This window comes from Antrostomus carolinensis, unplaced genomic scaffold, assembly GCF_000700745.2.
Source record: "Antrostomus carolinensis isolate BGI_N321 unplaced genomic scaffold, ASM70074v2 scaffold8364, whole genome shotgun sequence".
Taxonomy (NCBI): domain Eukaryota; kingdom Metazoa; phylum Chordata; class Aves; order Caprimulgiformes; family Caprimulgidae; genus Antrostomus; species Antrostomus carolinensis.
Genome location: NW_010311353.1, coordinates 29,182 through 56,447, shown reverse-complemented (window position 1 = coordinate 56,447; position 27,266 = coordinate 29,182). Strand labels below are relative to the sequence as shown.

The 27,266-nt window shown below is 36.4% G+C and overlaps 1 protein-coding gene across 1 annotated transcript in view; it reads right to left on the bottom strand.

Moving 5' to 3' along the window:
• LCP2 (lymphocyte cytosolic protein 2) overlaps nt 1–26,453 on the bottom strand; it is a 30,447-nt gene extending 3,994 nt beyond the window's left edge. Inside the window, exons 1-17 of the mRNA XM_029084674.1 lie at nt 26,376–26,453; nt 22,966–23,028; nt 19,226–19,272; nt 12,287–12,352; nt 11,400–11,431; nt 10,539–10,573; nt 8,873–9,071; nt 8,147–8,247; nt 6,828–6,897; nt 6,247–6,330; nt 5,447–5,472; nt 5,337–5,356; nt 5,126–5,230; nt 4,176–4,206; nt 3,498–3,510; nt 2,343–2,463; nt 1–27 (exon numbers count right to left, since the gene is read on the bottom strand). The exon at nt 1–27 is cut by the window's left edge and continues 14 nt beyond it. Coding sequence (XP_028940507.1) covers nt 1–27; nt 2,343–2,463; nt 3,498–3,510; nt 4,176–4,206; nt 5,126–5,230; nt 5,337–5,356; nt 5,447–5,472; nt 6,247–6,330; nt 6,828–6,897; nt 8,147–8,247; nt 8,873–9,071; nt 10,539–10,573; nt 11,400–11,431; nt 12,287–12,352; nt 19,226–19,272; nt 22,966–23,028; nt 26,376–26,453 — 1,118 coding nt within the window. The remainder of the gene's footprint in view (nt 28–2,342; nt 2,464–3,497; nt 3,511–4,175; nt 4,207–5,125; nt 5,231–5,336; nt 5,357–5,446; nt 5,473–6,246; nt 6,331–6,827; nt 6,898–8,146; nt 8,248–8,872; nt 9,072–10,538; nt 10,574–11,399; nt 11,432–12,286; nt 12,353–19,225; nt 19,273–22,965; nt 23,029–26,375) is intronic.
• Nucleotides 26,454–27,266: the final 813 nt, after the last annotated feature.

The window sequence follows — 27,266 nt, the reverse complement described above, 5'->3', positions numbered from 1 at the left end:
GAGCCACTTGAAGGCAGGTTTCTAGCACTGTTTAAAAAAAAAAAAAAAAAAAGTAGTCAGTATAAATATAACATTGCTATGCAACATTTCTGCTCTCTGAGGAACTGATCTGAACTTTGTGCTTATTTTACAGAATGTGAGATCCTCTTGAGACCCATGCAGGATGAGGATAGCCTTCTCTTTCTGCTTTTTGCTTTTCTTTCCTTAATTTAATGTGAGTAGATCCAACATTAAGTTTACCTGAAGCTCAGTATCTGGGAATAAGGTAGAGGGAATCAGGCCACCAGCTTGTTGACCTTTCACAAGGAATAACTAGTTAATTCCCCTAAAGCAGGAAGCACAGGCAACAGCTTACTGATGTTTCTTTTTGTGGCGTTCCATTTAGAGAATCATTTTTCTTGAGGCTTCTATAACATTGTTGATGAAAATGCAGTTTCTCATCTTTAATGTTGCAACTATGGATGGGGAGCTACTGGAAAGAGTCCAGTGAAGGGCCACTAACATGATAAAGGACTGGAGTGTAGTATCTCACATATGGGAAAGGCTAAGGGAGCTGGGACTGTTTAGCCTGGAAAAGAGAAGGCTCAGGAAGGATCTTATTAATGCATATAAATACCTGAAGGGAGAGCCAGGCTCCTTCCAGTGGTGCCCAGTGACAGGACCAGAGGCAGTGGGCACAAACCAAAACACAGGTGGTTCTCTTTGAACATCATTTTACTGTGAGGGTGATTAAGCATTGGAGCAGGTTGCTAGGACAGGTTGTGGAGTCTCTGTTCTGAGATATTCAAAAGCCATCTGGACATGGTGCTGGGTAGTCTGCTCTATGCTTGAGCAGGGGGGTTGGACCAGGTGACTTCCAGAGGTTGCTGCCAACCTTAACCATCCTGTGATTCTGTGAGCTATGAGCTGACAGTGGCACAGAGCTCATACCCACAGCAGCGTTAACGCTTCCATGTGCCTATGCTTTCCTTCCTGTGTTAATTTTTGTGCTTTTTGTTAGAAAATCTACAATTTCATTTTATGGCCTGATCCCAGAATCCATATCCAGAACTTCTCAAAATGAAAAGTTCCAATCTTTTTTTTTTTTTTTTTTAAAAAAAAAAAAATCACCTAATTTGGAACAAACTGCCTGCATGCTTTTCCTTTACAGTTCATATTCCTCTTCTGCTTAAATGAACTGCACAAAAAGCTCTGGAATAAATATGTTAATTATGTTTGCAGAACAAAACCACCCTATCATAACTTGTGATTCATGGGAGAGAGTCAGCCAAATGAGGGCCTCTGCTTTAGCAAAATTTGGCAACTGTGTTTGAATACAAGCAGAAGTGTTCATCATAGGAACCGTTCATATTTGCATATGACCTTGCTATTGACTGCAATATTTGTTCTACTGGGGTGTCAGCAGTTCCAGAGGATGGCGGTAAACAGGAGGAATTAATCAAAAAGCCATTAGAAAAATGCAGAGATTAGAAACTGTACTTCTGCTTTAGACTCAAGGAGCCCACTCTAACTCATCAAAGGCTATCTGTTGCATGCTACATCAGAAATCAAAATTTAATTAAGGGCTCTTCCATCTAACAAATGAAGACATAATAATCTAATATTTAGAAGTCGAAGCTAGAAAAAATCATAGTTGAAGCAAGGCTCACTATTTTAAATAGGAGTTATTGACCATTAGTTTAATATTTAGTAAAATGGTGCTCAAATTCTTTCAGATTGAATTCTAGACAACTAAGACTGTGGGGTCTTTTAGTTCTGAAGCAATTAGTAGTCATTGCTCTAGTATTTAGGCTCCTAGAGTTTGCAGAATTCTTTTAAAGAAGGAAATCTTTGAGATCCTGCGTAGTTTTGTAGGAGAAGGATCTTCCTAAATGGGCTTGTCAGTCTTATGGATCCTGCAGGCAATGGGAGAGATGTCTCAAGACTGGAAGCACTTTACCATGTGGGCCCTAAAATACTTGACATAAAACTGCGAGATTTGCATTTTTTTCTTGGTTGCCTGAAGTTCTCATTTAGGTTCCTGCTCTGGCAGGGGGATTGGACTAGATGATCTTTTGAGGTCCCTTCCAATCCCTAACATGCTGTGATTCTGTGATTCTGTGGCACACTATCATCTGATTCATTTAGTACAGAGTTTCAGTTATATGGAGGATTCTTCCTGATAGTAGGAACAAGACAAGTTAGCATGTAGTGGAGGCAAGGATATAGCCTGAAAAACAATGGACTACTGCAAGTAGTTACCTTGTGTTCGCTGAGCACCCTGTAGCCACATGCATATTATTTGCTGAATTGCAAGGAGGCTGAGATTCAAAAGGAAGGATGAAATAATGGGTAAAACAAACCTTTCTGCACCAGGCATACAGTTGGATCCCGGCTTAGGTAGAGGCTTAACAGATTTGGATGGGAATGTATTGGAGCTGTATGGGGGCAAAGATAGCTGTGGCACTGGTCTTTGGGGTACAGCTGTGGAGAGCAAGACAAGGAAACTTAAAACTTATGTAAGACATTCTTAAATGAAGTGGAATGATAAAATTCTATCATATTACTGCTGTTTAATTAGGTAAACATAATGAAGTAAATTCTATTAAAAGTCCTCGATATGTTAGTTACAGATTGTAAACTCACATGGTCGACTGAGAACTTAAAGTTAAAAATAAACTGGAACAGGCTTGAGCAACATTTACATTTTCTAACTTCTGTTTAGGATAAGCTACAATTCAGATACCCTAACTGTAGCAGAGCTGAAGGTGGTACGTAACCAGGTGTGCTCTGTTAAAGTTGCTTCTCGATAGTGGATTTGAGGTTATCTTTTTGAACATCATTCCTTTGTGACATTTCTCCCATATCATCAGAAACAGCATAAAATAAAATATTTTCTTTCTGCAGTGTCCTCAGACCTCAACTACTGGTAAGAGGAACATAGATTAATTGTGCTCTGTACAGCTTAAATAGCCGTATCCTTTATGGAGTCTTAGAGGCAGCGAGAGACTTGGCCAAATGTTCTGCTGCTGTTATAGTGTCAATTTACCAACTTAATTTTAGGAACCAGGATGCTGAAGTAATTTATAAATACTGTTACTACATTAATCAAATTCTGCTTCTGTTCATTAGAGTAAATAAAATTGCACAGAAGACTAGTACTAGCAGAGTTTAATTTAATGTTTTTTGAAAACAGGGAGGATACCAGGTTTACATACCTAGTGTTTAATGCTATGTGCAGATCACAAATCTCTAAAATGTAATGTGTTTCAAAATAAGAAATCCTGCTCTCTTGTAACTGGCTGACTGAAGGAAGTTACAAGCTTATTTCCTGTGTTTTGTGGCTTTGATATAAAAGATTTGCATGACATACTTTATAAGCATTCTACAACCTGTCAAAATAGCACTTGAATTTTTTAAATGGCTCTAAAGAAACAACTCTGAAATCATTATATGATTTTTTAGAACTAAGACTAAGAAAGAATTTAAGTTTTAAAAATCACTGTAGAAATACTTACTGTTGTCTTCTTCCTGGGGAGCCAAAAGAAAATAAACATTAGCAATGTACTATAGCACAGTTCTTAGAAATATTTTACAAAAGAAAAACCTGGAAATTGGTGAATTTTGAGTATACAAGGACTCCAATATCTATACTGTCACATTCATCTAAAATGCTGGGGTTTCTATCTTCATGCAACACCAAATAATTTTTGAAGTTCTTGCATTAAGGTGCAGCTACTATTTACAAATAAGCTGTGAGGTGGACGTCCCATAATCGATCTTGATGCAAAATAGTCAGAAACTCTCAGCAGATGTAACTTTCCTCATTCAGTAAATGTAGGCTCTCAGAGTTATCTGAAAGTGAAATCCTTAGGTCAGCTTAAGCTGAAAAAACCCCTAAAACCTAGTGTAAGCAAAATCACTTCTCTCATGTCCTAAAAAAAATCTGCCCTTATTCTTCCTGTTATCTAGGATAGAGTACTCGGGGAATAAACTGAGCTTGACTCAGCTGTTCTTGAGAAGAACTGTTTAAAAAGATACCATGTGCTACAAAAGATCGATCCATGAGTGTTCATTATAACTGATAAAAGAAAGAAGAAAAAAGTTTATCTTTTCCAGAATTATTAGTTTATACATGTACTTCATTTTATTGTAGTCCCTATACCTTTAAATATTTGCTTTGAGACTATACTTACTTCATTTTTTTTGTGTGGTGGCCAACCCTGTCTGAAATGAAATAGAGAAAACAAAACATGAATCATAGGTAGAATATTACTCATTCACTTTGTGTGCATTAGGCCATATTTTCAACTGAGTCATTAATTTCTAGTAAGTTTTTCAGACCTAACAAATGCAGAAACATTTTTTTTCCTCATAAAAATATCTAAGATTCTAATTTTTAGCCATAATCTAAGATATTATGCTAGTCTTCAGTCCATCTTGATTCTAGCAACAAGGAAAACATTGATGAATTTATTATAAGATTAGAATTTAAAAGAAGTTTTTACAATGATGAAACATGAGACTTCAAGTCTTGAACTTATTTGTAGTACTTAGCAACATTGTTGAAGCACATGATAAACCTTCCAGTCTTTGTTTCTCTGATAAATTATCCTGGCTGTTTAGCAGATCTCAATTATTTTCTTATTTTAAGATCAGCCTTAAGATCAGGCTGTTCAGCCTACAAATTATCTAGAAAATACTAGAGGGTGATCTAGTTCTGCTAGAGAATGCCTTTTGCCATTAAGAAGAAGTTTAGCAGGCTAGTAAAATCAATGGTAGGAAATAAAACTTTCTTTTTCTAATATCCTAAAAAAAATAGCAGTAGAACTCATGAAAGAATGTTCCCTACAGCAAGAACTTGATCTAGTGGAAAAAAAACGTGGATCATATATTTCTTTGTGGAACCTGGAAGTGGGTCATGTTCTACATAATGGATGGTTCAGACATGACTGGAGTGAGAGCTTTTTCTGCAGTCATGCTTTTCTAGAGCTTACAAGAAACCCCATGCATAAAGCAAAACGTTGATATCTGCAGACACTGCTGTCATGCAGTAGCAGTAAATTATACTATCCTCTGTTACTTATCCATATTATTGTTAAAATTGATTTATTCTTTATTAAATTGCAGTTAAATGAAGACTTACTTTACAGGGGTTTGCTTCCTTAGAGGAGGTGGATTGCCTCTTTCATATCTGTCACTTGATGGCACAGGAGGTTTTGGCATCATTGCCAGCTGTTCCCCCAGGGATCTAAAGCAGGAGCAAGATGATGAAATAAAGGCAGAAAGCTGCTTACTGAAAAGTAACTGGGTAATACTGGTATTGAGAGTCTCCTTTCCAGAGACAAAACTCTTACCTTAGCTGTGAAGTCAGAGGCTGTAAAACAACAAGGAATAGTTAAGAGAATGTGTAAGTGTATCAAATAGGTGAAAAACATCAATAAGCACCAAACAAAAAAGACCTTACCTTGTCAGGAAAGCCTGGCTTCCTCCCTAAAAATAGTAAAAGCTTAAATTTAGAAAAAAAATGAAAGTTATAATAATTAATTAAACTTTCTGTGAAACAAACAAGTTTTGAAAATCATTGCAGGTGAATTTTGCAAACTGAAGCACTCAGCCTCCTGAGATGTAAGCCAGAAAAATATTTTTGGTCTGCAAGAGATGTCAAAATTGCAATATCTCTTATTAAAGGAAAGTTTAAAAAAATTCAAAGTGGCATGTTTTACAATCATATTTCCTGTGGTTTAATGTGGATTTACTGGATACTTTTATGCCACTATATAACAGATGAAAGTGTTTACATCATAAATAAAAACCATAGAGTAGTCTCTTTAGATTCTGTGTAAAATACCATTTTCAGATATGAAACAAATGCCATTTTTCTTCTATGTTTTTCAGTTCTCAGCAATTTTTTAAGTCTAAGTGCTAAATTGCATATGGTAGTGTATGCAGAGTTTCTTTAGCTTTTTATGCAAAAGTTATTTCCTCTTTTAACCTACTGAATATGTCCTTGTTCATTCACTTCAGTGTTACATCAAACTTTTATTGCATGGGGATCTCATGATACCTTTCTGTTCAACTAGTCCTGAGCTAGGATTGCTACTTTTTAGATACAATTTCTCTCACTTTATAAATACTACTGACATTATTTATTGGATTACAGTACATTTGGTTGAGCCTTGTTCTTTTGCATGAATGATGCTCCAACTGATAATTTTGAATAATCAAAAAAAAGCCCCACTGCTATTAGCATAAGCAAATACTGACCTGACACTGGGCTTTCTCTTTCAAAAGGAGGAGCAAGGCGATCCAGTGGGGGTTTTGTGCTTCTGTCTATAGAAGGAGCTGGGGCTAAACAAAAATGCTGTGTAAGATAATTTGCTAGTATAGGTCAGTGTATCTTTATTTTGCATAGCTATGAACTGGTGTTACTTCTTGGAATAACAAGTGAGGCTTCTGTATGAATAGTAGAAGAGAGTGGAACTGAGGAGATACAGGTAAAAGTGAAGTGCTGTGTAGCCTGTAGTAAGATAGGGTCTGGCGACCGGAAGATATCGTGCTGTACGGAAAGGTAAGACCCCCCTCTCTCTCTCCTAGTAGTCAATAGCATTTAGCCTGTGATGTAAGCAGGCGGAAGTGACGTAGTGAACCCACACCATATAGTACTGTGTCGCACATCATTAAACGCCATTTGCAGCATCCTCATATTGGTGTCAGTGCTCATTGGCCCAGAGACGGGGTGAGGGTTTGTCTCTGTGCCTCCTCGACCGGATGGGACGTTGCGGGATAACAACTGCAACAGTAGCCCATGGAAAAAGCTTTAGAAAGAGAAAACCAGCTGTACTTACGCTTCAAAGGCTTGATATTCCTGTCTCTGCTCAAGTCATTGTTGCTTGGTGGAGGAGGAAAAGCTGGCAGCTAAAACAAATATTTTACATGTGGTTAAAATGTATCTTCACCTTTCTGTTTTCATTTTAGTATATTAACCCCACTACACCACATCTGCCAATCTCTGGCTCTGGTACAGCACAAGGTGTATGTCTCTGCTCAACACAGGAAGGATAGGAGCCATTAGAACTCTTAAAGAATGACCTGCATACATGTTTTTTTGTTAGATGCAAAATTGTTTCCATCTATTTTGTGTCACAAGGAATGCTTTAGTGGGATGTTATTTTTGGGGAGGGCATGAATATTGTCAAAGGAATAAAACAGGAGCTTTAACAATGTTGTTTTATCTTTGCCTCTTCAGTGCATGAGGTGTTAGTTTTGAATGCTGGTATTGAAACTAGTGGGTGTGAATTTGAAGTTGAGAAATATGTATTAAGTCTTTGTAATTGACTGAGGTGGGGTGGAAAGGACTGTTCTTTGTTACTGGGAGAGATGGGGTCAAATAGCATTGCGTTGTCAGCAGCTGCAAAAGATACTTGCATCTAAACCTAGATTTCTCTAGATAAATGCCTTCCAATATTCATTCTTATTCCAAAAAAAACCAGAGCGTCAATTTATGCACTCTTGAGAACTTGTGACACCTAAGAGTACTATGTGTTTTATATATATGAACTATGACATTGGATCAAACCCTAAGTCCCTCTATCACATCCTAAAATTACCTTTATTTGTGTACATGGGTAGGTCTAATGAAACATCTGTTCTGGCATATGGAACCTGTAGTGCCAGTTGTGAACAGCACAATTGCTTTGAGTTTTGAAGTAGTCACATGACAAGAAAAAGGAAAAAAAAAAAAAACTCTGGGTCATCAGCGTTCTCATTATATAGTCCCTTATACCTCTATGTGGCTTTAATTGAACTGGACAATTGCTAGTAGTATAGCTTGGAAAAACATAGCTTTTCTTTTCTCTTTAAAAATATTACTAAAAAACCAAGGAGGCATCTATTACAAATCTCTGATTTAGTATGGGTGAGGCATTCACAGGTGGGTACAAATTTCCATTGTAATAAACAGCCAGGTAATGTGAAATAGTTTATATGTCCCATGAAATCCAATTGTTCTGTGAAAAACCGGCCACCCTGTAGCAGAGTTCAAATCTCTTTTGATGGCTGAAATTCTTCCTCTACATACACTATTTGAATAAGAATGGCATTACACTTGGACTTCTGAAAAGGTGCTGGTAAAGGAAATAGGTGAAATATTAAGAAAGAAACATACAGAAGCAGCTCTTGCCCCAAATGAGGCTGGTACTGGGGATGGGCCAGGTCGCTGAGGTGGCACTGGAGGCTGATGTGATGATCTAGTTGTTGGAGGTCTGTCTAAAGAAAACAAAAATCCCCAACTAAACAACCACACAGTTTGGTTATTTCATTCTCATTAGATATTTATGAAAAAGAGCCTTTGCAATAATCTGCATACATAAGTATGCAGATTTTGCATACATCTGCATACATCGTAAAGACCATGTTTTAGTATATAATGGACAGTTGCTTTATCATCAGTCATATTGGAAGTGACAGGCTCATTTGTCCCTTTGGTGGTGAGGTGACTCCATCTGCTAGTCTGTTGGCCCACACCATTTGTTTTCATTCACTGAAGTGCAGTGACTGTGTGAGACACCAGCCAGCCTAAAAGGCAGTTTTGCACTCCTGTATTTGACACCACAACAGCAGGCTGCTGAAGAATCAGGCATTAAAAAATGACAGGCAGAGAAAGCTGATCTCTTTCTTTTCCCAGTTTTCACTGGAGTTTTTTGACACTGTTGTGACAAATTGCTTTGTTCAAGGTTGCACTACTAAAGCTAATACAGTATGTTCACGAACTACACTGTTAACTTCAAGGAAAAACCTGCTATATTTCATTACCAGCCACCTAAAATGTGGCTGATAATATGTGAAAATATCATTTATATATTATTAATAACAGTTAATTTTTAGTAATTACCTATATAATCTGTGTTGTTTGCAAGTGACTTGGCAGGAAATATGACATTGTGGTGTGCTTCATCATTATTGGATGGAGGTGGCTCATAGCCATCACTGTCATGTTCTGCTTCCTCAGGTTCTTCTGTTGGTGATTCATAGTCAGCCTCGTCTTCCTTTTCCTGGTCATCATCAGGGCTTTCATAGTCATCATCTTCATCCTGGCAAATGTACATAAAAGATGGGTGCTCTAACAGGATACTAACCACTTCAGCACAATTTCCTTGTGGCCTTTCACTGTGGTATTTTTCATGCTGAAGGATATCAAATTTTTAAAACCAGTTTGAGCGAAAAAATTCTCTGTTGAAATAAAATGGGGAAAGGAAGCAACATTATATTAATGCATACAGCATTTAACAGCTTAAGAAAGGAAATGAGTATCATTTTGTAACAGTGACTGCAGTGGAAGGTCAAGATAAGGTGATAGCTTATTGAAATGCACAATGCCTTTGTTTTAGTCAACAGACAAAGCAGCAGCAAATAAGTCAGTGCTTCCTAGAAACACACTGGAACAGCAGTTGATGCCTGTTGATATTTGTTCTTACTTAATTGCATGTACTTTACAGCCTGCAACTCAACTATTCTAAAATGCTTCAGAAAAAAATGCAGTCTTTGATATGGGTCTTGTTGCCCTCTGCTGACCAGAGTCAAAACAGCTTCATGCAACTTGCAGGAGACCTAGTAGGATCACAGTGAAAATATGGTAGCCATAATTGCATGTATCTTCTGTGCAATCTGCCAAGTCTTACCAGAAAAAGAAGACGCAATATGTCATAGTATCTTGGCTGAAATTTCCAGACCAGCTCTGTGTTGATGTAGAGCCCGGGTGCTCTCTATAGGTGGTTATTTTTATCATTTGTGCTCCTAAAATAGCAGCAAATTTCCTGCAAACTTCATAGCAAGTGTTTTTTAAAAACCCCTCTCTATTTTTTTGCAAAAAAAAACATTGACACTGGTCAGTGTAAGAGATATCCAGAAACCTGGACTGTGCATCAGCCTGCTTGTTCATTTATCTGGCTGAGTTGTATATGCTTCATCTAATGATATTTACCTATGCATTGTCTGTGTTGAAAGGCTAAAGGAACTTCTGTAGTATAGTTTGCTTCAAAAAATTAGATTCTTCAACAAATCAACTCCAGAGAATAAATTGGCAAGTATTTCATAGAATCATCAAATCATGAAATAGTTTAGAATGGAAGGGACCTTTAAAGTTCATCTAGTCCAACCTCCCTGCAGTGAGCAGGGACATCTTCAATGAGCTCAGGTACAATTTGCCATTGAATAACATAGCAACCTTACCTGTACTAGCCACCTCTTTTAAGAGCTTGAAATAGGTATAAAATATTCAGCTAAGGTTCCGTGAGCTTCTACTTGAGCCAGTGGTGCAGGACTGCCATTCTGAAGCTCTGCCTTGCATTACTGAGGAAGGCCCTTTTCTCAGTGAAGACATTTGTATTCAGCTATTCCACACATTCATGCTCCTGCTTCTCTTTCTCCTCATCCTAACATCCCCTGCTGTTTCTCACTCTGTCCATGCTGCCCAAAGTAGGTAATGCAAGAAATGATAGACCTTACAGAAGAGGTAATCCATTCAACAACCAGTAGGTTTTGTTAATCCTGATACTCACAAATGAAGACCAGCCACCATCTTCTTGACTGTATCCTGTGTAAAGAAGCATAACCACAGGCTTCTTAGCATGTACAACTTTACACTATCAAGATGCAACTTAACAAAAAAGGACACAAGAAATCCCAGATCAGTTCTGAACCACAATACTATGTCACAGGAACAAAGCAGGCCTTTCAAAGGCAGGCAGGCAGTCATGATAGGTACTACAAATAACATTCTAATTAAAAAATAGGAGTATAGCTACCCTTGTATGAAATTATATATGTGCTGTCACTTCAAGTTTGTCCTACACTTCAAGTTTTAAATATAATTTGAAGTAGAATGATTTCAGAATAAGCAAAGACTTCTTATGTCTTTGTTTAATACAATTTTAACTTTCATATCAAAAGGGTTTTTAAGTAGGACTGAAGGAACATGGTAGCTTGGAGAAGTTTTAAGTACTCATGGCCTATCAAGAAAAGAATTGAAATAAAAATTGAGAACATAGCAGACACCTAGAAACTTGCCTGTCTTATATAGGGTGCTAGGGGTAGTGTCAGGGGGCAGAGGTGTTGAAACAGAAGTATATAAGCACCGATACTATGTATTGGGTTAAAGAAAGGCAGTTTGGAGATGCTCGTGTAAATGTCTCTGCTCTTGCCTTTCTTCAACTTTTCTATTTTAAAAATATTTTTTCTTACTTGTTCTCCTGTAACTACTCTTTATTTTCTTTTTGAAGTTTCTTCATGCTCTCACCTTTTCCTATTTGTTGTTTTGGGTCATCCTCCCTCCCATTTACTCTGCCCTGGCAGGATTAATTTATTATTTTAATATTTTTAAACACTTTTAGTTGTTAGAGACTATGCCAGTACACACTTACCTGGATTTTCAGGACATTTTTGTGTTTGGGCCCTACAAAAAAGATACAAAAGAGTAAATTCCTTCCATTTGCAATTCTTAAATGTTTGAAGCATACTAAAATTTATGGCAAATAAAGCTAATAGTTAGCTTTAACAGGAGAATAAAGCTAAGCTTATATGCATGAGTTTAACTCTGCCCAAAATGCCAAAAACACACTAGTTCGTATTTCAGACACAGGTTTCTAATGTAAGCTAAACTGACTTGAAAAAAAGTCAGGTCAGTGAGGTCAAGTGTTTAGAAACAAGGAGACTCAATAAATACATTTACTAGGAGCCTCAGTCCTGAAAATAGAAACTTTATTTACTAATTCCATTCAGGCTTCTGAAAGTCAAGTTCATAAATGTTTGTAAGGTTGATAAATATTTTTATGGTTTTCAATTCTAGTTTTGAACTCTAGTTAGTGCGAGGGTGTAAAATCATGTTATCAGATAATGTAAAACCATGTTATGTAGACTAGACTTAGATTTTCATTGTATATTAATATAAATTGTTCTTTTCTCATGCAATGTTCTTGCAATTTTTGCTCTTTTTCTATTGCAAGAATATTATGTTCAATGATAAGTCATAAAGTATTAGAAAAGTGTAACAATGCATAGGTGAAATGCATTAATCATGATTTATTAATGCCATAATATGTGCCTATGAAATTTATATGTTAGTTCATTCTGGACATGACAGAAGTATCCAGGGTGTTCGTGGGCTCAGGCTTTGCTATTCTTAGCAGCTGACATTAACAAAACAGAGTTTTATTCTATATATTTTCCAGGCTGTCCCTCTGACCCAGGTATTATTGATCAAATGGAAAACAGTCCAGAAAAGATATATCTGAAAACTTGTTTTACTTACCATTTTGGCAAGAAAGATAGCCTCCCTTCATTTTTGTTTATTTCTTGACTTAATTTACTTACAATTCTATTTAAAAGAAACACAAAAATAGTTTTAAAAAAATGCTTGAAACTTGTCAGTCATTTTGTTAGCTGCTTTCACTCAATATTTACTAAATTATGTCTGGTAATTCAGAATTATTATTTACTATATGGTAAGAATATTGAATTTATCATCCTATCGCAAAGTTGCACTACAGTATATCCAATTGAAAACTAGACTTTTTTTACATAGAAAAAAACCCCATGTTGTTGGATCAAGTTTAAAAATAAACTTTAAACTTGGCAAACTTTGGAAACTGTGGATGTGATAGACATCACACACTAGAACACTGCTTTAAATAATGGCAATTGCATTTGTATTAGTTTGCATGGAAAAAACAGGTAATGCTTCAGGAAAGAGCTTCTACCTAGCTGATGGTTGCAAAAGCAGGGATTAAATGTGTCCTGTAGCTACTCTCTATTCTTTTTGCATCCCTCTCTCTGCAACCAAGATATATTTAATCCAGAATCCTTCCAGTAAAGAAGGTGAAACTGTTGATTTAGTTCCGTGTTACAACTCATTTGCAGGGCAAGGCAGAAATGTTCATAGAACATATGAAGGCTTTATGTCTAGAGAGATTTTTCCAAGGGGATGTGTTTGTCATCACTTCTGCATATTTAGTACCCAGCAGTAGGGCGAATAACAACAAATGAAATGCAGTCGTGAGGAAAATTTAGGTCAGGAGCATGCATTTATGCTGCTAATATTGCTGGCATCCATAGCCACCATAGTCAGCTGGGACTGAGAGTTTTTATATTGACTGGTTCCCTGAGAACAACTTCCCTGAGGTTACAGGACAGTCATTAGTGAGATGAACAGGATTTAGTCCACTGAGAGCAACAGAATTCTGCTCTGCTAGTAATGACGTTTGCCTCTATGATTATTTTGTTTCAAAGAAAGCTTATGATGAGTCATGGTCCGATTCTTAATTCTCATTATTTCTTTTTGAGGAACGTTCCACCAAGAAAGTCCTGTGACAACCAAAGGAAGTTGGTTACATACATCTGGTTAAAAATACCCCATTCTACTTCTAGCTTATATCATGTAGGTATATCAGAGACAGTAATTGTGGAAATAAAAGTAGTATGAAAAAAAATCAGGAACTCAACATGTCTGTTTATCTCAGATTCTGAATTCTGTAAAATCTTATCTTTATTTTTTGTTAGTGCAGAATTCTTTTCCATACATCTTCGATCTGGTCAATCAAACTTTATATCAGTATTATAAAATCTTTGTTTATGGTCAGGTACTTACTACTCTATTATGTTTTTCTTCTTCTTTCATGTCTTTTTCTGCTACTCAGCAATAATAATCCCCTAGTTTTTTCCAAATTACCTCATTTGTACATCTCTTTCATGTCTAACTGCTTTTCTGGGCTGGGACTTAAGGAAGACAAGCTTTCAAGGAATATTATGTTAAAAAGACAACAAAAACATACTATTTTTTTTATCCTGAACCATGCTAAAAATCTTTCTTTTATTTTGAATGTCCCTTCTCTTGCCCTTGCTGCTTTCCTAATACTAACCGTAATTCAGATTAAAAGATAAATTCAAGGCATAGGGTTGCTCTGTTTGATTACGGAAAGTGTTGTGGACAATTTCAGATCAGTATGGTTGTGGTGTATGAAAAGGATGAAGACGAGTAATTTGAAGTTAAACATATGTACTCAATGATCCAAATATGAAAATAGAAAGGCAGAGGAAGAACATTTTGGGGGTTTTCTTTTTTAAGACAGTACTTCTCAATTTTCTGCTTTGAAGAAAATATTGTCATACTTGCCTGTTTTGAAATAAGCATGTGCACAAATGTTGATAATTTAAGAAGGATTACAGCTGTCTAAACCTGACATCATTTACCCAAGGAAATCTTATAAAGCAAGAAAAATGCCCAGTTATATAGACATAGGACTCCTCTTGCTCTTATTCTTTCCCATGCAAACACTCCTTTGTACAAGAAATTTCCTTCTGCTGCAGGTGATAAGGAAGTGGCAATGTGAATAATAAATTCCATGTGAAACATCAGGAAATGTTCCGGGGTGAACAGTGCATTGTGTATACCAGTGCTTTGGTTGAGAAGTGGATTACGGAACTTGTGTGTGGCTTATTCTCTGTTGTAGAAGAGGTAGAGGAAGGGTCTTTCATAATACTGTGTTTATTTTCAGCTAAAGAAGTAAAATGAAGATCACTGCGTTAAAAGCTAATTTTTAGTTCAGACTTCCATGGGTGTGATTGAGACCTGAGTGTTTGGAAGCTTTCTGGACTAAACCTGGGCTGGCTGCTATAAGGTTTTACACCAACTGGTTTTTGAGGAAAAACTGAAAGGAAAAAGTTGCTCATCCTATCTTGCTGCCAAAAAATTAATCATTTGCTGCTTAAAATACAGTGTCTAATCTTTACTTCAAGCTTATTTAAAATGCTTCAAACCAATGGCTCAGAGAGGTTATTAGAAGAACACAAAGATTAGAATAGTAATATTTTACAAGCAACATTATTACAGAAGACTGGTGCACTGAGCAGCTGAGTCTGTAGCCATGTGAGGAAGGAAGTACCAAAACCACACTGCTTTCTGAGTTGTGGGAGTGGATGATAGGAGAGGATAAGGCAACAGCACTTGCAGAAAATGTTACTCAGACTTCTCTTTCTCTTTCTACCTCCTCCACCAGACACTTAGCTGAAAACTGGCAGGAAGTTGAAAAGAAAAACACCAAAAAACAACCACCACACAACCAACCCCCAAAGCAGTACTCTAAAACTGGCTCTTCTCACTGAATTGCAGATTTTGTTGTTGTGAGTAGAATCCATTCTACTGGTACTGAGAAAAAGGACTTAAGATGGGTGAGAGAGATGGAAGGCAGAGTCCTCTAGGACCAGGAAGTTGCATATCAAACACTGTAAACACTAAAGTGATGAAGTCTCTGTTTTGGCCTTTGAGAAAAGCATGTTGGGCAGATGCAATACTATTATGTTGGCTTCAAAACTGACTGAATATCATGTATGTTCTAAATTTTTCAACAACCTTTAGGATCTCATCTGAGAGAGCACGTGTGAACATACATTCACCTCTGCCCAAAGCATACCTTCTTAAAAGAGAAAGTCCTCACAAATTTCTTAATTTTTAGATTTACACTTTGACTTTCAGTAGAACAAATTTCAGACTGTGCCATATTTGTAAGCTCTGAATGTGTCCCATTCTGACCACATTAAGTAAGGCACATTATGTTCATTATGCTTTAAAATATTTTGCAAGACTCACATTTGTTATCCACAAGTATAAACCTTTATAACCTTCTATGACTGCCAATAGTGATAATGAGCAACAAGGAAATCCCATGTGCTCCTTAAGCTGTATATTGGCAACATAAGTACAACAGGTCTCAGGGTTCCGAAGAGTGACAGCATCATCGATGTAAATATTCTGAATAAGAGTGAAAACTTGTCACAGGAGCCCCAAATGGAAGAATAGTTACAAATTAGCACATTTATTTAAAGGCCTAGGTACTACAAGGAAAGGAGGGCATATGGGTTTCCAGTCATCTAATGCCCTCTTTGGCACAGACACATAACTCAAGGATGAGGACAGTTTTGGTTTTGATCCTCTCAAATACTCTGTGACAAAGTTGGTCTTCATTTTCCATCCTCCACAAGACATCATGCCCCAGCAGACATGCGGGATAGATTTCCTTAACTGTGCCAGTGAAGATCACCTTGTGTACAAGACCTCAGTATCTCTGGCAGGCATACAAGAAAGTTAGGTGATGATTGCAAACAAAAATGCAAATCCCTTCTGCGATAAATGGACTGTGGAGTTTCTCATGATCCCTCAAGAAATCTATGTTTGGCCTATGCTTATGCAGGTGCAGTGAATCCTGTGGAGACTTATTGTCCAGTAACTCTTTTGCCTGCAAAAGAGTTGCCAGAATAAAACTTGCTGGACTGTCTAGATGCATCAACTGCTTTTATAAGGTGCCCTCATATCTGTATAATTTTTTGACAAAGTTTTCAATAAAGGGTTCAGCCCTTTTAATGGAGAGTTTTAAAGATTTTATGAAGTATTTTAATTTTGAAAATAGTGTTTAAATCCTTTATTTGGTATTTAAAAATAAGCCAACAGAAGATTTTTGAAGATATGCACCTTTAACATGGCTGGTGGAGATTAACTTTCAAAATAATAACTCTGTTAATAATAACAGAAGATCGTGGGTTTTTAAAATTAGCTTCAGGAAATGGCCTAATGTATTTCATTATGACAACTATTACCAACTATTACCAACTTAGATACTCAAAGGTTCTTGTAAAAGTCACAGAATCATCCCCAGGTAATGACACAGTTATTTTCAAAACTTGATCAGTAGATTTGCTCAAATGTGTATATTCAGTAAAGCCACATACCCAGCTCAGGAGGTCTGTATGGATGTAGGCTGCGGTTTGCAAGCCTCATATAGTTGCAAGTGCTGGGTTCTGTTCTCAGTACATGTAGGTCAGCATAACCCTGCTAAAGTTACTGGGAAACAATCCCTCTTATATAGGTGCCTTTTATTCATTCCACTGACCAATGCTCTAAGTGTGATGCTTGCTATTTATATTAAGCATTTTTACAGAATATGCTCAGATCTTAGCAGTGTTGTTAAGTGTCGACTCCTATGAGTACAATATGCTAATATGTATTTCAGCCAGTAGAAGAACTCTTCCTACTAGGTGAGGTTTGCATTATGATATAAAAGTAAGGTGTGAATATGTTCTAGTAGAAGTCAAAAGCAAGCACTTTCCATTTTGGTGAGAACATGGAGATTCTGAAGTAATGAACTTAATGATAAAAAAAATGACAGGATCTTCTACCCATTAATTTTTTTCTGTTGTTTTTTTTTTTTTTTTTGTTTCGTTTTGGTTTTTTGTTTCTGATTTTTTGTTTTGTTTTGTTTTGTTTGTTTGTTTTGTTTTGTTTTGTTTAAATGGCAACCACTTCTCTTTCCTGTTAAAGCTCTAAATTCTTGTTTTAAACTGTGTCATTATGTGGAAGACCCTACATCACACCAACCTTTTTCCATGTATATTCATAATATTCTAGTGAGTTGTTTCCCTGTTTGCAAGTGTGGAGAAAGCTAAGAACAGGGGCATTAGTTCCAGGTCTTTTATTCAGATTTATTAATTTTCTTATTTATTCAGTTCTTCAAATTGTGCACCAAGCTTCACTCCTCTTAAAACTCTTGATTTCAAGTTCTCTTCTTGTTGAGAAACCCCAAAAATCTGACTAGAAAAGGCTGTTCACTTTCTGCTAGAGTGTTACGAGGTCAGTGGACTGTGAAAATTGAATTTTCAAACCTTTTTGAGATATCAATAGATTAGATGAGGAGATAGCAGCAACTCCACATTGTTAGATTTCATTTTAACTATTCACCTATGACATTAATATCTCTTGTATGTGTGTGTTTATTAGACATTCTGCTGACCACTTTTGATTCACAAATTTGAAAAGCAATCACCAAAAGTTCTCAAAATTAGAAGTTCAAACAGGGAGAACACAAGGCAATTTTGCCAAAGTGCTATTAAGGAGGGATAAATTCTCAGAGAATTATAAGCATCGTGTTTTACAGAGTGGTAAAATAAGTCTTTCACAGATGATCTGGTGTAACGCTGGTCCCTCAGTCTCAGTAATCATAGTTAAATGTTGCTTTTAATTGACAGTAAGTCAGAAAATGCTAAGACATTAGGTCATCTTTTTTTTAATAGCATCTAGACCCCCTTACTAACACGTCATACACCACCAATCCTTATTGTCAGGAAATGTATTGTGTGAAAATATAGATGTAATCTTAAGAAAAATGTCATGTCCAAGGCTTTGAAGTTCAAATCTTTATTGCATATCTGACCTACACAGAGGTATGCTCTTGCCCTCAGAGTTAGCCACCAGTTTACCCATGAGTGCAAGAATGTGACAGACCACACAGGTATTTAAAAATTTTTCAGTATTCTTAGCTTCATCAAAATGTCTTACACGAGCTCTGATGCATCAGGAAAGGCAAAGCAGAATGTATCTCAAAATCAAGATACGCATAGAGGGAATAAGCCTGCAACTAGGAAATGAGCAACAAAGAAACAGCTATGCTGGAACAATTTGAGTTCCTTTTTTTTCCTCCTTACTTTGTTTTAAAGACCATGAAGAGCTCCATGTGTCTCATGGTTAGGAATCATCTAACTTGCAGCTTAAATGTGTACCAGAGAACTCATAGCAAAATGAAATCCTTTGTTTTCACTTTTAAATAATAGAAGAAGCTAATTTCCTGTTACTCAGTGTTGACTCAGTGAGATTATTGTTCTTCATTTAGTAACTTCTATGAAATTATGAAAGTTATTCAGATAAATTAAAAACTTTTTGAAGGTCTAATCCACAGGAGCTAAGGAAAACTATTTAACACTGAATTAAATGTTCCAGACTGACTTATCTCTAATACCCATGTAAAGGAAAAGCACACAATGCAAACTGCTTGAACTCCTCAACTGTTGTGTACATACATGACAGTTTTTTTTCTTTGAGTTAAAGTAAACAGATAAATCATACTTTTAAGGTAATTCTTGCAAAAAAAGTTTAAACTTTGTGTAGCTGCTGTCAGTCAAATAATTTATGGATGAGTTCTTTTGAACATCCCCCAGACAATTTTTTTGTATTGTACCATTGTGCTTGAGCAGTCATGACAACACTCCTTTTATTTTGGAACATTATTCTTTTTCTCTTAGTTCACTGTAATGCACAGGTTTCTAACTAATCACTTGTGAATCACTTGCTTGGTGGTATTTCTTATGAGTTTTCACTGCAGACCAACTAAGACGGTTTTCAATGTTAAACTGGTTTGGCTTTACTTACGGCACTCTGAGTTTGGGAAATTTCTGAATATCATTTTCAGACATGTTCTGAAAAGGAAACACATGGTATATATCACAAAATCATCCATGGAACACCCTGTGACTTTTAGAAGTTTGCTTTTTTTAAAATGTGGCATGAAATTTTAACTGATGGGAATATAAACTGCATAGAAAAGCAATGCAAAGTAACAGCATGCCCATCCTATGGCTCCTAAGAAAAGTGAACCTATTTTCATTTAAAAATCTTCTCTATATTTTTTCTGTTTTGCTGGATGTTGGTTTTTACTTTATGTTGCTGCCAGTTGTATTAAACTAGCTAGGAGGTTAATAAACATCATGTTTATTTGTTTACACACAAAGGATTTAAAAAAAATAACCACATCTAACTTCAAAGAGAAGTATTTCTGTAGCTACAATGTTTTAATGGTAGCTTGTTAAAAAGATCTATAAGGATAAGTAAAATCTGAAACCAGCTCTTACCAGAAGACAGTTGGATAAATTTGTTTGTTTAGAGCAGATGAGCCATTCTTCCAGGATTAATTTCAAATTAATGGGACTCTGCAAAGTTAAAGTCATTTGCTTTTCTGATTTGGGTCCTAATCCAGTTTGTTATTGGTGTTATATTGTCACATTGACTTATAGGCAAGGTTAAAATCCATCCCTGCTCTGCTTCTCCAAAGAACTGGAAATAAAACCCTCTTCTGCAACAGCTTTCTCCCTAGAGATTGTGAGAGATACTTAAGCTAAAGGTGAACAGACAGTAAACACAAAAATTCCAGAACTATTTTTTAGTCTTCTATTTTTTTCTCTTTTCATTCCCTTCCTTTCTGGATATTGCTTTTCACTGTACATTGCCATAACCTGGCACAGAGGAAAACATATTCTTTATGTATTTATTATTAAAGAAGTCTTGAGATACTGTAATTCATCTCAATGAACAGTGTCAAACAATTAATAGAGAGCAACAATCTGGTAACATCCTGTGCTATTGGTTACAGATGTGAGCTCAACAGAACATGCATCATATGCTTGAAATAATAATTAGTGGCATTCTTCCTGCCAGTTTTGGAATTATTCTTCTCATGGCAAATATGAAAGGACAAAATATTTCAAATGCTTTTTTAAACACTTGTAGTTTTAAAACAGTGTGCAAGTAAATCCTCTTTGTAAAGGGCTGTTCCTGATAGGGAAGGCAAACTTCTACCATAGCTTCTGATTTTATGCTGTTTTGCTTCACATCTCTTTAGTACAGCTGAAAAATATGGTACTTAAATGTCTTAGAGTCTAGATTGAATTCCTTCCTGTCTGCATGGTGAAATCAGGGAAAGTTGTGCATGATCGCAAAGTTTCAGGATAAAACTGTAAATTTTAAATAGAGCACCATTTGCTGGAGTTTTGGGCTAAGAATCTTATCTGTAACAACACAGTATATGTAAAATCATGTTCTAGTGGAGATGTAGCTGGAAAACTCCTTGGACTTAAGAGCAGCCTTGTCAGCCTAACAAAAATCTTTCTAGAAACTGAGGTGGGGGGAGAGTGTTTCTTCCCCCTTTAACCATAATACAGCAGATTAGATTGCAGATTACTCCTGACCTGAGCTGAGATGTGCTACATCTTGAGAGCTTTACTGATGCTCCTGCAGAGAGAGTCGGCCCTTCTCTTCTTCCATCGTGTGCAACTCCAAGTTTAGGACAGATTAGTGCATTATGAAAACTTTTCAGAAAGTGTTTTGTTTAGTTAATCAAAAGCTTCGCAAGCTCTTTTTGGAACGTGGATGATAGGCTGGTTCTTTCTGCCTTTCTTACTGACAACAGGAGTAAGAAGTTTCTAATTGCACATTGGTTCACAATGCTATCAATGATTTTCAGGACAGAACAAATCCTATCTGTATTTTCCAGCACTATTTTGCCTCAGGGAGAACTCACAGGAGTTAAAAAAACCACAGGAAAAAATGTACTCCCTTCATGGAAATGTCCTGCAGGATTTTCTGAGGAATCATATTTTTTCTAAAGACTTCTTAAGCTTCTCTCTGGGAATTCTATTCTAGTGATAAAGCTGACAACTATTATGGGTTTAAACTCTCATAAAATGGCCACATTGCTGTTTTAAATATTAGAGAATTTTATTAGAATAAGTTATGTAGAATCCCTCTGTTTTTTTTCCTCCTACACCTCAACTGCACTTTCCTTGTGGTAGCCAGTGGATACAGAAATGCGACCTTGAAACTAGGGTGTTATTCTGATCAATAAGACAGCAATATTTTTACAGTCAGGTTTACCATATAGATCTGACAGTAGATACAAAATCTGCAGTCAGTCTTAACAGTTTCTTCTGTGTGAATGCAATTGGGCAGTTTCCAATAACTTACAAAATGTAAAAAGATATTTCTTAGAAAAACCATTCATACAGAGAAGTCTTTTTTTTTTCAATATTATATTGTACTCTAGAATATTCCAATTGAAGTCCCCTTTTGTTATTTAACAGGTGAACCTTTTTTGCATTATACAATTGACAAGTAGGTCAAAATCTTAAAAAAATTCTCAGAATACGTGAGCAGCTGCTTGCCTACTTAATAAAAAAGCATCCTTTGAATCTACTATGGTGCTTCTGAAGAAGCTGCACTCTGAGCTATGTATTTACAGAAACTCTCTGAAAATAAAAAATTACAAAAATCACTTAGGAATCATGTAGTTATTGCTCTTGGTATTTGTACCTCACCAACTTACAGAATTTTATAATGCTTCCAAAGTCAGAATTCCCACTCCAGCCACAGATCCTTAGTGCTCGAGCTAAGGAGAATCTCTTAGGGAATAGTAGGATAAATCCTATGATACACCTCTGAATAATTCTGATTCCACCCAGTCGGAGACAAGTGTAATATCCTGTTCCTCCAAAAACTGTTTGAAAATTTTTATTTCTCATTTCCATGAAATGTCAAAAAGCTAGATATATTAGTACAAGTCAATAAAAAATAAGAAGGCTTTAGAAGAGGTATGCATAGATTTACCTACTATGACTAATTATACAGATGAACAAAATGACTACTTTTGGGGAAAATAAAATAGGTAATATTTGAAAATAAAATAAAACAGAAGTAAAATTAAGTAATAATAAAAGCCCTTACATATCTTCATGGATGTGTATTTAAGACCGGAAAACAGCAGCTGTCAATGAAAGTAGTCAGCTTTTCTAAAGTTAAACCAAGTTGTTTGTAAAGCCTGAAGCAATGTTGATTTAAACCCACTGGGACTTTGCTTACTAGTTTTGTTGCTCTTTAAGTTCATAGATTTTGTATATTGCTGCAGAGGAAATCTAATTTTAACTGTAGAGGCATGAAATAGAGATTACAATAGAAGGCCAGTCATTCTGATCAGGTCCAGATTTTCTCTAGTAGGAGAGGACAATTAATAAATATGAATTTTTTATAGTTAGTATTCGAAAACAAGTACTTCCTCTAAAGGAAGAGAATAATTCAAGACAAGATTGTGGTTTTATAAATTCTCTGCCAGTTTAAAAGCTACTAAAATACATGCACATTAAACAACATGCTTGGGTTCCCAGCATTCTGTATTTAAAGCTAGGTGTCTGGCTGATTTTAGCAAAGGCATTTACTTCCCGTATTTATACCTCAGTAACCATCTGCAAGCTGAGTGCTTTGTATCTGCCAATGCAAAGTAAGGAGGAGTTGAAATAATCACTTGATGGGAATTATACAGGAAGGAATTTTACAATTCTACTTACCAAAAACCTTTGTCCATTTATGCTGTGCTTTCTCACGACTTTCTCACAGTCCTTGTACTTTAACTGTCAATGAAAAGAAGATGATTATTGCACCCTTAATTATAAGGATGGATTAAGACGCTTAGACATATGGCTAGCTTTGAGTAGACGCTTCAAGTTACCCTTTTGTATGCTATAGCCTGTCTAAATGGCTCGTTTTCTTCTGTAAACATGGATTTTTAAGACAAAGTTTCTACAGTGGATTTGAGAATTTTCATCCATCTAGGAATGTACAGTTCTTCACATTTAAAATCCACCTCACAGTTGCCTGGCCTGAGGAAATATTTGAAAAATGGATATTTGTGGTACTGACTGGCATCAACAGCTGCAGAAAACAGGAAGTACAGCAAAACCCTTAGTAACTTGGAACACTGAATCCCTGATCCCAGTTGCTGAATTCATTGTTGTGATCAAAAAGCTTCTTCGTCTGGATGGAAATGTCACTGGTTAATCCTGGAATTTATCTATAATACCAGAAGGAACCCGAAGAGCAGGCAAAGTGACTTTTTGGAGCCTTCAAGACAGAAAAATGGCTCTGGTCCTGCCTGAAACTTTAGCTAGTGAAAGTTTTGAAGACAAATGATCCTATGCTGCTGGGACGACTCCCCTAAAGCAGAGAACATTTTATAGGGGGCATTATATCCTTTCTTAGTTCTACTCTATTTATTAATTTTAAGGAGTAACCTTGTAACTTGGTGTTATATAAGAACAGATCCTGAAAACATCTGAACAGTTGAGATAATATTTTTAGGAGCCACCTTCAGTTACTCATATGCAGAAACAGACCTAACTCTGTGATGTATTTTAGGATACAGATTAAGACTTTTGTGCAGACTGAGGACTTTAACCTGTAAATAATGTCTCTTTCATATAGCGAGTGCTTTCATGTTGTTACCAGCACAAGTCTGGATGCAGGAGTAAGCAACTGCTATACCTGGTAGAACACATCTTCCTTCTGGTATGCTTGGTGTTCACAAATGAGCCTCTGAATGTCTTTGCTAATGACATCCATGAGTGACTGAGACCTAATCTAATTCTTAAAGTAATTGGTGAAAAATACTGGTCGGCTATTAAAATTAACCCTTGGGATATTGCAAGTGTGAACACCTTTGCTTTTTCTAAAAAAAACACCTTAAAGTCTTTAGAAATTATTTTAAAGTTTGGGTCTTTATTGGTCCTTCTCTGTCTTGAATGCATGGTTTAAATTAACATAGGTTTTGAGTTAACACAACTAGAAGTATAAATGAGATGTTATTACTGTTAAGTATGAAGAATTCTTATTTGACAGAAATGAAGGGCTTTAGTCATGCCAGTAATACATCATAGTATTGTTACATAAAATACTGGTGTGTATGCTGGGTGAGTTTTGCTAGTATGAAGGTGTAAGCTAACAATGAATTGATTAAAATCTTACCACTGTCCTGTGTCATGACCAATCACTTCAGGTGAGAGAAGATCTGAATGTGATTGTCTTTTGAAAATCATCCCACAATTATCTCAGTTTAGGAGGAAAGGAAAATTGCTTATCCCTGTTGAACTTGAATCCTGGACTTTGAAAATATGGCTGTAGGCACAATATATTAGTCAGGTACAAATAAAGCATTCCTAAGGTAAAACATTAGACCCTTTAATGATAGGTGTGAGGGAATTTGTATTAATTTATCTGGGGAGAAGATCTGGTTGCTTCTGGCAGTTGCCCAGAGCTGGCTGACTTAGGCTGACATTATTGTCTTACACAGATTTCTTAAATAACTTTAAGCAGCTTTTGCCCTGATCTATCTCCCCAAAAGTGGAATGCCAAGGTTATCTCTGTCCTGGGGGGCATCTGGATCAGTAGAGGGGATGTACTCCTAAATTAATGTAACTGGGCCCATTCAGTTATGATAGAACCTACAGTTAATCCTTTTATCACTGTAAAGAATATCATTATCAACTCTTTCAGGAAGCCATTTTCCTTCTTAGTCCCTCAGAAATGGTGATCCAAACCACCATGCACCAGTGTTGTAATGTTTTTCATATTTGTCTGAAGTTGCCTGTTGATAATGATTTCATCTGTTCCATTTCCAATTCTTTGTTTCACTTTCCTGTGTCACTAACCCCTGCACCCTAAAATTAGAGGTTTGCAAGTATTTGTCAGTTTCACTTCTCTGGAGATTTGGTAGACATAGACTTTGTGTTTGATCTGCTTGTCTTTATTAGCTAGTTTTGCATTCTAGTACCAAACTTGCCTCAACTCCCCAAAGAAAACTCTCATAGAGTTATAGGAGCCATTGAAACAATAAATTTTGCATGATTTCAAAATGAACCCCAAACTCTATTCCAGGTTTTACAAGTCTAGTCTGACAGCTCACTTGCAAATGAACCAGTTATGCAGGCATTACTGTAAAATATTTGCAAATCTTCTGATTGATCTGAATGTTAAATTCCAGGCTGACACTATTGGACTTTGGGAGGAAGGTATTCAGTTGCAAGGGAGATGGAGCAGGCACTATCTCCGATGTGAACTGAAAAATGGGCAATTGACAGAGAATATACAGAAATGAAATGTCAGTAGAATTGGCTCAGTTACACATTCCTGGGCAATTACAAAGGTGTCAGCATTGCTGTGCAGAGGATATATATTAGCATTCCTGTAATGCCTTTCAAAGTATTTCTTCATTGTGGAAACTCCTCTGCATTATAGAATGAAGTTTATAGATTTTTCACAAGTGAACAAGATGTCAAAAGAAACAGAAGTTCCTAACTAGTCATACAAGGTAACATCAGAAAAGGTAACAGTGACAGGAAAGAAGGGGTAGCTAGGAATCGTGAGCCATGAGTTTTGCCCGAGAAGTTCTAGAATAGGGGAGTCAAACCAAGAGGTGAAAAGTTTTTCCAACTGAGCCTAAAAAAATTAGGAGTCCATGTATCCACAACTGTAAATTTCCTGGCTGGGTTCTCATGGAAGTCATTAGCAAAGACATTCAGAGGCTCACATGTGAACACCAAGCAATTTGGGGGGAAAAAAAAAAAAAAAAAAAAAAAAAAAGATCTCTTCTGAAAATCATTGAAGATGACCTAGCAAGCTTGTAATCCTCATGCATTAATGCCTTCTACAGCTGTTAATATATGTTATATCAGCAATATTTGTAATAAAGGGCGCACTTTCTCTGAAAAACCCTCAGTTTCTCTTATACCAAATTTAAAACACACTTTCAAGATTCATTTATAGATTTCACTGGACAGCGTAGCTGAGCTTCTTAATTGACAGTGGTTTTGCTTTTAGTTTTGCAGCAAGCTTTGCCCATTATAAAAACATGTAAATTTAGCACAAACAATGTTACAGTAGTTTGCTCCTCCACCATACAAAGACGAAACGCAATTAAACTTACCGTCCTAAAATATTCTGCTAAGTCATCTGGGTTCCACATAACCACATCTGAACGGTAGGGAATGTTTCGCAAATCCATGGTAAGTTTTCTCCTCTGGGCAGTTAGAGAGCGTTCATAGCAGCACTATCAATGAAACAGCCATATATTCCCTGTGTGTGACCACCTACAGCGTGTCCAGTAATTCCTTGCCTAATACCCAGCTGCTTCTGTTTAAGACCTGGGTTTTTGTTAAATTCAGAACTACGTTGTTAGGACATCCAAGAGAGATACTGCTTCCTCTAATACAAAATGGTCGCTTCTCAGAAAAGTTGTCAGCTAGTCAGCCTTACCACTTCCTTTGTCTGAATATAAATAAGTAAACAAGGAAGCACAGCAAAGTGTTGAAAATGTCCGGCCTGCTACATAGAAGTAAGCTACTACAGACCCTATTTGCTTGTAATTGCATACATAAATATTTATGTATTTATACACTCCATACAGTATCAAGTATTGACATATTATCTGCATAGACATTGCTTACTGCTGCTGTGCAAATCTAGCCCAGGTAAGCCCCCCTCCAAAGAAGGAAACGTTCACTTTAGAGAAACTTCTTCAACTTACCTCACTACCTGAAGAGTCACATTATCTTTCTTTGATTGGTACAATGAAAGGTTATTGCTGGAGCTGTACATAAGGAGGTATGCATGAATTAGGGATGGAATGACAGTCAGTATTCCTTCAAATAAGGAATATTTAAGTGAAACTAAAAAAATGGACAAGCTTAGATGCAAAACTATTACATTGTCATTGTTTCAGTGCTCCATTTTCCAGCTACCTCTAATGAGGATTTTTGAGTCTGGAGAAGAATCCACAGAACCATAATATTACCACAGGGGCATGATAAACTGTCAT